At 41.1% G+C, this 8,939-nt stretch overlaps 1 protein-coding gene across 2 annotated transcripts; it reads right to left on the minus strand.

Annotated features, from left to right (window-relative positions):
* Positions 1-971: 971 nt before the first annotated feature.
* On the minus strand, positions 972-8,674 carry farsa (phenylalanyl-tRNA synthetase subunit alpha). 2 transcript variants are annotated; one of them, XM_028024345.1, is made up of 13 exons: positions 8,480-8,674; positions 8,149-8,286; positions 6,881-6,979; positions 6,667-6,785; positions 5,496-5,588; positions 4,352-4,480; positions 4,145-4,260; positions 3,989-4,073; positions 3,817-3,913; positions 2,985-3,153; positions 2,704-2,781; positions 1,830-1,944; positions 972-1,345 (listed from the first exon to the last, which is right to left on the minus strand). In XM_028024345.1, exons 1-13 carry the CDS (start codon positions 8,624-8,626, stop codon positions 1,240-1,242), a joined length of 1,491 nt encoding a protein of 496 aa, XP_027880146.1. In that variant the 5' UTR covers positions 8,627-8,674; the 3' UTR covers positions 972-1,239. The 2 variants fall into 2 exon arrangements, with proteins under 2 accessions (XP_027880146.1, XP_027880145.1); XM_028024344.1 differs by having other exon boundaries at positions 2,985-3,156.
* Positions 8,675-8,939: the final 265 nt, after the last annotated feature.

Below are 8,939 nucleotides of genomic sequence, written 5' to 3' on the forward strand. Positions count from 1 at the left end.
ACAGCCCCTTCCAAGAAGTTGGAAGGACAGATTTAATCCAATATTCTTAGAATCCCAAGCAGGTACGTCTACCAGACCGACAGATATAACAGAGAGAATAAAAATAGGGTAGTAATCGGCATTAGGAGGGGAAAAAAACAACAAAAAAAACAGAGTACGTGACAGTCTGCGGTCACAGTTGTTTTGGGATTTTGTCACGTTTTGACATCGAGTAAGGCAAAAATAGTTGACTCACAAGTCAGGATGATCAAAGGTCGAATCTGCTCAAGGTTGGAGCAACAGAAACCAAATCAACTAACAGTAGTTTTAACACCAAAGAGTTCATGAAACGTGTCCTTTTAAATAACGCAATGCCTGTTTCGTTTTGAGCTCCGGCAAGTTTTTACGGACGATTTTAAGATGGATAATAATAAATAAGGAAGAGGATAAAGAGGTGCTCCAAAAAGAAAAATGTAATAAATTTCTGACTTTCGTTTCTCAAAATTCTGACTTTTGATCTCAAAAAGATTAAAATCAGAATTCTGAGAAAAAAAGTCAATTCTTATTTATTTTTTTTTCCAGTGACCTTAATAGTTTTCTGAAAATAAATTGGTGACATTGCTTCAACTTTGACTTCCTACAGCAAAAGTATTAAAACTCAACAGGTTTTGAAGTGTATTTGTGTTCAGCTCCCTCTTACTCTCACATTCATAAATGAAATCCAGTGTGCAACATTAAAAACTAAATAAAAAAAACAACCTTTGGGGCCCAAACCACATTCCTAATTCTAAATTAGCTGCCTTTTATTCTGTGAGGTTATTCTGGAGGAAACGTGTTTTATAGTTGTGGCTTTCCAACATCAGAGATTAGGCTAACCATGACCTGATAGTTTATTTTAAAGGTGTTTGAATAGTTTTTTTGAAGGCACTATATTTGTGTATATGACAAAATAGAAACTAAACACACTTTTTAAATAAAGACAGGTGACGGGGTTGCTAGAAAAAGATTTATTTTTCATTTTTTCCCTATACAAATTGGACAAGATGGTGCAGAAAGAGTTTGCCGGGTGTAACAAAGGTGGAGGCCACTATTACGCTACTTCTGGGTTGGGTTGGAAATCCCAAACATTTCCCCCCCTCCTTTCGGACTTTGACTAGGACAACCCGGTGGGTGGAGGGCTTTCCACTGTGGAAAGGTTTTGCGAGGGGAAGGAAGCTGGAAGGACAGAAGGCTCAAGGAGTGGATAGGAGTAGGTGAAACTCAGGAGTCCAGTCGACATATGGGGCTGTCGTAGACCATCTGCAGGTCCACCTTGTGTCCCACCAGGTCTCTGATGTTGTTGATGCCGTATTTGATCATGGTGGGCCTGCGGAGCAGAGGAGACGGCCGAGTGAGGAAGAGGAAAACGCTGACGGAGAGACGAGGAGTTTGACACGGAGGTTTTTAAATCAGACTAACTAAAACGCATGACCCCGGGGTCGTCTGCTCATTAAACACAGACCGGGTCTCTGGTTTTGGTTGTAGTGCTTCAACAAACACAAACAAAAACTCTTTAGCGAGAAGCTAGCTGAAGTAAGACGGGTCGACCGGCTGTAAACCGTGTAGGAACTGATCTTTCGCAAACAGTCGCTTTCCCCTTACACAGTTAACAATAGTCACTGCCAACTTAACTTTGTTGCTATATATTTAGCAATTTTTTAGCCTAAACAAACAAACAAAAAAAAATTAAATCTGTATCAGCTAGAAATCAAATCCGCAGGTCAGGCTTTTTAAAATATTGGTGATCGGACAGAAGTCCATGCAAGAAGCTACCTTGATTTGAACTTGGCTGTGCGCAGCGAGTGGCTCACCTCTCCAGAGACAGACCCCAGGCTATCACCGACACGTCCTCTGGGAGGCCCATGGGCAGCAGCATCTCTGGCCTGAACACCCCAGAGTTTCCCACTTCCACCCACCTTTTCAGCCCTGAACCCACAGAGAGACAGAAGGTTAAGACTCTACATGAAACGAACGTAAGGATAAAACGAGAGCAAAACAGTCGACAGAAACATCACAACGTGTGTTTTCTGGTAGTAAACAAGATGCCTTAAAAAGTGACTCATTTCAAAACTTTAGCAGCAAGTTTAAGCTTATTTTTAATAGAGATGAACCGATTCACTTTTTTCACTTCCAATGCCGATATCTCGGGCTTATTATACAGAAAAACAACAATGACTTAAAATGTTTCTGTTCTTTTTAGACACAGAAATTAAAGTAACTTAATTACAAATGTGTTTGCTAACTCTGCACCAGAACATCACACCTAAATTCACCAGTAGCTCCACAAGCCTGGTGGAACATGGAAAAACAACTTTCATTTGTTCAGTCAGTTCATTGAGGAGAAGAGCAGCCAATGGAAAATAAATAATAAACAAACTGGGGGAAAAAAAATAGGTTGATTATCTTGGGTAAGAAATTGCAACAACATGGTTCAAAAAGTGCAATTATGAATTCTAAACAGAATGTAGGATAAATAATAAAGCCCACAGCATAGAATTAGACTGAATAGATCTGCCCTTATGGGTCGTTTACATTGTAATTGATACCCAATGTAGATTTATTTTTCTAATATATTGGATTGGTGAATCTCGGTCTGATCAGATATTAATTTCTGCATATATATAAATAAATAAATAAATATTTGATGATATAAGCTGCAGATGAACACACAGAGCTCTAGCGTACCTTCATGGTAGCTGAACACTTCCATACTGGGCTCTGTGTAGGGGTTGTAAGCCGGCTTGAAGCGCAGTTTGGTTATTCCTGGAAGAAACGAAACATTCATGTGACTCCGTGTCTAAAAAAAAATTTTGCTGCACACAAAAAGAGGAAATTCAGTGTTTATTTCCACATTCGCCTCTGGTAAAACAGCGTTCATGCTGTCGATTTAGTGAAACGTAAGTACAGATGTTAGTTTTTCCCTGTTATTCTTCATCCCATCCCAGCTCTCCTGCTCTCATCCATACCTAGTTTGGTGAAGAACTGGTGCAGCACCCCCATCAGGTCCCCCAGCGTGAGGTCTCTGTCGGCCACCACCCCCTCTATCTGGTGAAACTCCGCCAGGTGGGTGGCGTCCAGCGTCTCGTTCCTGAACACCCGGTCGATGGAGAAATACTTGACAGGGGTGAACTTTTCCTGGAGGACGAGAGCGCGTCAGGAGAGGTGCATCGTGGGTGATAACAGTGCAAGGACAGTCATTAGGAGTCTGGGTGGAATTAATTCCTTTTTAAGAGACGACGGTTGTGAAACTAAGGTAAGCGAGAGAACTGCTTTTTTTGGTAAAGAATCACATTTAAAGTCAGATCTAAGTTTTCTGCTGAGCTGAGGGACAGCAGAATGTTAGACTATTTTTGGTTCCTAAGTTTCCAGTTACGCAGGAGGCTTCCTACTTAGAGTAAAACATATTTATATAAATTGTCGTATTTTGTATCATTTTCCATTTCTGTTAATTTAATTTTTTTTTAGGTGGATTTTTGGATGACAACTTTCCTTTTTAAAGGCTGGCATGTTTTCTGATTGGCCGATCTTGATTGCCACTACGACAAGCGGGCAACAATTTAATCTAACCTACTTATTAATATTTTAACAGTTTCATCAACACATTCTGGCACAACCGGGCCTTGAGAACATTTGTAATCTCGATATGGCCCAAACTGAAAAAGAGTTTGACCTCCCTGCTCTAAGGCCTGATGAAACACATCTCCTTAATAACTGTGTCTGTCTGGAGACCTGGCTCCTTCGTGCTCATTGGTAGATGTGCTGGGCTCCTTTGTGTTCATTGGTCGGTGTGCTGCTCACCTGTGCTAGCTTATACAGCATGCGTGCGCTAACAGCTGTAGTGTGTGTTCGGAGGATGTTCTTCTGAGCCTCCTCCATCTTCCAGTCGTATTTGTACCTGAAAGGCAACATCGCGTTGACCCACATCTGCTAAACAACTTGATGTCGGTTAGCTAGGTTAGCTAGCTCTCACCCCTGCGAGCCGTAGCCTCCCTCCGAGTGGACCTTCTTCACTCTCTCCAGGTAGTCCATGGGGAAGCCGTGAGCGAGTGACGGGTCTGAAACCAGACGGTCACCGATCAGCAGAGAGGAGCAGCTGGAGGGAGAGGAAGCTGCGGCCGAGACTCACCGGACAGGAAGAAGGTGTCGTGCTGGTCTCTGGCCGGGTGCTGCTGAGGCTGGAACAGAGAGTCGAAATTCCAGAAGGAGCTCTCGATGAAGTTGTTGGTCGGCATCTCGGAGAAACTAGAAGAAGGAGAAGAGATTCGCGTTGCTCGTTTTTAGATCGGTTGACGATCCCTCGTTTCCTGCATGTCAGTGATGAACAGAGTCTCACCCCATCTCCAGGAAGATCTGCCTGAACTGCGTCCGCACCTTCATCAGAGGGTGGAGGTGTCCGCAGTCGGGGGCCACGCCCATCGCCTCGAAGTTGTACGGCTTAAACTTCTTCTCTTTCCAGCTGCCACTATGTCACAACAAAGAAGGTCAAACATGTAACCCCGCCCTCCTCCTGCTCAAGGTTTCAGTAACCTAACTCCTGTGCATGGAGGATACAGTTGCACCGTATATCGGCACCAATACCAGTATTGGTCCAGTATTAGAAATTTCTCATATCGGTATCGGAAAATATTTGATTTTTTTTGTAACATGTTAATATATAATATGTTATATATTAATATATAATATAATAATATGTTCCTATATTAAATTTTTTAAACTTACCATATTGGTCCGATATTAGATATTTTCTTACATATAGGTTTTGTTCCAATAAATACAATTGGGCCAACATTAGCATTTATTTCAATCTCACAATGATGAAATGTGGTCAAGGTGTTGAATATTCATAAAAAATATATATCTAATATTTCCTTCTTAAATCTATAAATATCGGCGATAACAGTAATATTATCGGTCCATTTATTCCCCATATCGGTGGATATTTCAATCTGCAGTGAAGACGACAGAAAGCCTCATATTGATGTACTTATAATAGGTTTTCTGCACATCTTAATTTTGTTAGAAAAATCCGATCTCTAGAACATTTTCAAGCAAATGAAAAGCAAGACGCCACTGAAGGGATTTCTACAGTGGACAGGATTTAAATATGGAAGCTGGAAAAAACATGGAGGCAGGAAGACAGATGGACAAACATGGAGGAACAAATGGAACGATAGAGAAGGGAGTCTGGAAATCTATCGTTTTTTTTTCTTTTTCGTTACTTATCCAGACCTGGAACAAACTAACTCCAGGCTTTATTTAGGACAGTGAATCGGTTTAGCAGCAACGCGTTCTGAAGGACAAACATCCGTCTGTCCTGCTCTGCCTTTAGGACCGAGGTGTCCATAACTCTGGACCTGTCCCCATGTTAGAGCAGACGTTCCTCTGCGTCCTCCGTCTGAGAGCCTGACCCCGCCACCGGCCGACGGGGAAGGCTAGACCGGACGCGTGTGTGTTCGTCTCCACACACACACACTCACCTGGCAATCATCTCAGGAGTCAGCTCCGTCTCCTGTTTGGTTACCGTGGCGCTGAAGGAGTTTCCCTTTGTGATCCAGTAAGACTTAACAGTGCTGAACAAATAATAAGAATAAAGGCATAAAATGGCATTCTGGGTTATAAATCAATGCAACATGTATTAATAAAGACACAAAGTCTAAAGAGCTGAAAACCTTTGCCAACATGAATATTTAGATTTTTTTTAAAAGACATTTTGAGTTGTCCTAGAGTTTCAAACGTTTAGCAAAACTTCATGCACTTTATCCTGAAATCACTCCCAAACTACCATGTCCGCTGGTTGCTATGGAGACCTGATGACTATAAGATGCTAACGCTGTTTTCATGTCATATTAATATCTCCCCAAAGAACAAAAGGATTGCCAATGAACAACTGAAAAAAAAAGTGAAATACAAATTTTAAAAAATGCTGCAGTTGTAATTTATTTGAAAGAGGATTGTTAAGGCCACCAGCAAATTTTCTTAAAACCACAGACTTTCTTAAAATATAACGATTATTTTAAATGTTTCACTCAAATTAAAAGTCTTTTTTTTTATCTCAACACTGAGATGATATAAGTAATGAAAAACACATTTCTTAAATTTTTTAAGAAAAAATTGACTTGTGTTTAATTTTTTTAAACACATTTTTACCAGGGTTGCCAATAAATGTAATTGGAGCTGGAAATTTGTGTTTCCCTTCTTCGCCTTAAAGAATGAAAAATAATCCCACATCACTTGGAGGTCTAAAACGGATGTGAACAGCAGTAAAAAGCCGTGTTTTGGGCTCAGTGGGGATGATTTCCTGAGGATAAAATGAGTTGGAGCTGCTTTGCTCGTGTGCGTTTTGGCCGCCAGTCAGCCGGACTTCTTGGGTAAGAGGATTTGGAGGGAAAACATAAACCCACAGCATATTCTTTTCCTTTTTTTAGTCATCCAAAAATCAAAATCCAAATGTTCCCGTCCAAGCTCAGCAGCATAATCCTGAACTCTCTTTATATAATGCTGGATAGAGAAACACTGAAAACAGTGAAGCTGTGCAAGCTGGAGAGTGCAGCCTGTAAATCAGGAGGTAGTTTGAAATCAGTAGATAAATCATTTTAGCTCCTCTGACCAAACCTTCTGCTGCCCCCTACTGGCAGAGGAATGACCTACACTTCAGCGAGAAGTTTTCTCTTCTTCAGCTCGTTCTTCTCCTTCTCGTCGAGGCGCGCGGCGTCGCCCTGTTTGGCCAGCAGCAGCTTCTCTCTGACCTGGTCCTGTATGCTCTCCGCCTGAGGAAAACGGACGTAGACACACAGTCGCCTTGAACAGAATCAGCACGCTGGTTCCAGAAAGACCCGCTTTTGGTGCGAGGGAGGCTTCTTACGGTTCTGAATATCCTGGGGCCTCCGTCGTGGGACTTGTCCACGCGGATCCACTTGTTGGACATGGCCTTGCTGAAGCCGATCTTCCCGAAGGAGAGTTTCTACGTGAGAGACACGAAGACGGCAATGACGTCTGGGAGTCCTGGACCATCAGCTAAAATAAACGGCTCCGTTTCTGCCGAGTCAGTTTTAAAATATTTTATTGTATTAAAAAAACGTACAGAAGTTTACACGCAACGAATGAAAATGCGGACTTTTTTTTTTTTTGCCACCGTTTGATGTTAAATCAGACAAAACGTCTCTTGTTCTAGGTTTATTGGAATTACCAGAATTATTTTTATTTATGGTAAAAATAATTTGCCACAATTATATTTGACAATAAACAGCAAATATGTTTTTTTTTTTATTATCGCTACTGACGATGTAAATAATTTGCACTTTTAAGCTCATGACTTAAGGGATTTTCTAAAAGTGTGTGTACTGATCACACACTTTTTGGCAATTACTGGAATTGCATTTAAATAATTAATAATAATACTTTAAAATACTGAGATTTAAAGCCAAGAAAACAATTCAATAAAAATTTAGGTGGGTTAAAAGGGTTCATAAGCAAAATCAATAATAAAAATGTGACTAATGAAATTAAATAAAACATTTTGGAAAGTATTTTAAAACAATAAAAATAGATTAAAGTGACTCTTTTGTGGATTAGACTGGATTTCTGGCCTGGTTTTACAGATTACATTAAAGTAGATTTGGGTCTCTAATTTGTTTTTTATTTTTTAAGATGTGCCACAATAAAAGCTTCACAATAAGTCATATTATACTTGCTCACTTGCAATATATTCCCTTTCTAATAAAGTTAGGTAAATCTAATGCGTGATAACTAACTGTTTAACTAATTCAGGTGAAATTAGCTCTAGTAACCTTTAATCATTAGTAGCTTCACGTGCAGTAAATGGCCCGGTCGGGAATCGAACCTGGGACAGCTGCCTCCAGTCCAGAGCCACCTGGTGCCCCACTAATAGGTTATTTTTAGAAGTAACTGAGCACTTTAAATTATGTTTTGGACATTTCCAGCTGTAAAGCGCATTACTGAAGAATCCTTTATTCTTAGCTGTGAAACAGAAAAGTAGGCTAATTTATGGATAAGGTGAGTATATAAATTAAGTCGCTTGTTTTAATTGGACAGGAACAGACACAAATGATGACAGTTTACATCGTCATTTCAGAAAGAAATAACTACAACTTGTAGAAATAAATCCCTCACCATGAGCTCAGCCTGTGGCAGGCCCTCCAGAGGGATGGAGTTGAAGACCCGGGCTTCATGGCTGCCCTGCTCGGCTATCTCCGTACCCTCCTCGGTCAGTTCCCAGTGTTTGGAGGAGCGCAGCTCCGCTGAGATAACCTGAACAGCAGAGAGCAACAATTGCTGTTATCTCACGTGAAAACAACTGAGACTGAGGCTTATTCCTCTCGGCTAATTCATTTAACTGACTTATTTCCAAGTCCTCATTCTTTAAAACCCCATTGCATCAGTCGCGCTAAATGTTGACAGTGACACTCCAACTTCCGGTGACTCTCAGGACGGAAAAACTCACGTTGCCAAGCGCTTGCAGACTCTTCACAGCTCCGACGATAACCTGGTGGTCCACCCCGAGGCTGGCTGCCACTTCCAGGCTGTCCGCGCCGCCGTCCACCTTCTCAATCCGCTGAAGAAGCGTTTCCACCACACCGGTGTCCGCCATGCTGGAGCCCTGAGGTGCCCGAAAGAGACGGGATGTGACGTCACGGTCTCAGTAACTTACGTACCAGTCTGGTAGGGTATACCCCGCCATGTTGAGAGTGGCAAATACTCGTCAATAGGAAACATAATAGTTAAAAACTGTTTCAGCGAATAAAAACGGTATTTGCTGGTTATGTGATATAGAATTTCTCAGACACTAAATTTTAACTTTTTATTATCTGTCGGTGTAATTAATAAATATTCAAGTTTAACTTTTCTGCCATACTTTTCTTCTATTCAACTTTGTTAAAATTTTTGTTTTTTGACTGAGGTAA

Source organism: Xiphophorus couchianus, chromosome 7, assembly GCF_001444195.1.
Source record: "Xiphophorus couchianus chromosome 7, X_couchianus-1.0, whole genome shotgun sequence".
NCBI classification, from domain to species: Eukaryota; Metazoa; Chordata; class Actinopteri; order Cyprinodontiformes; family Poeciliidae; genus Xiphophorus; species Xiphophorus couchianus.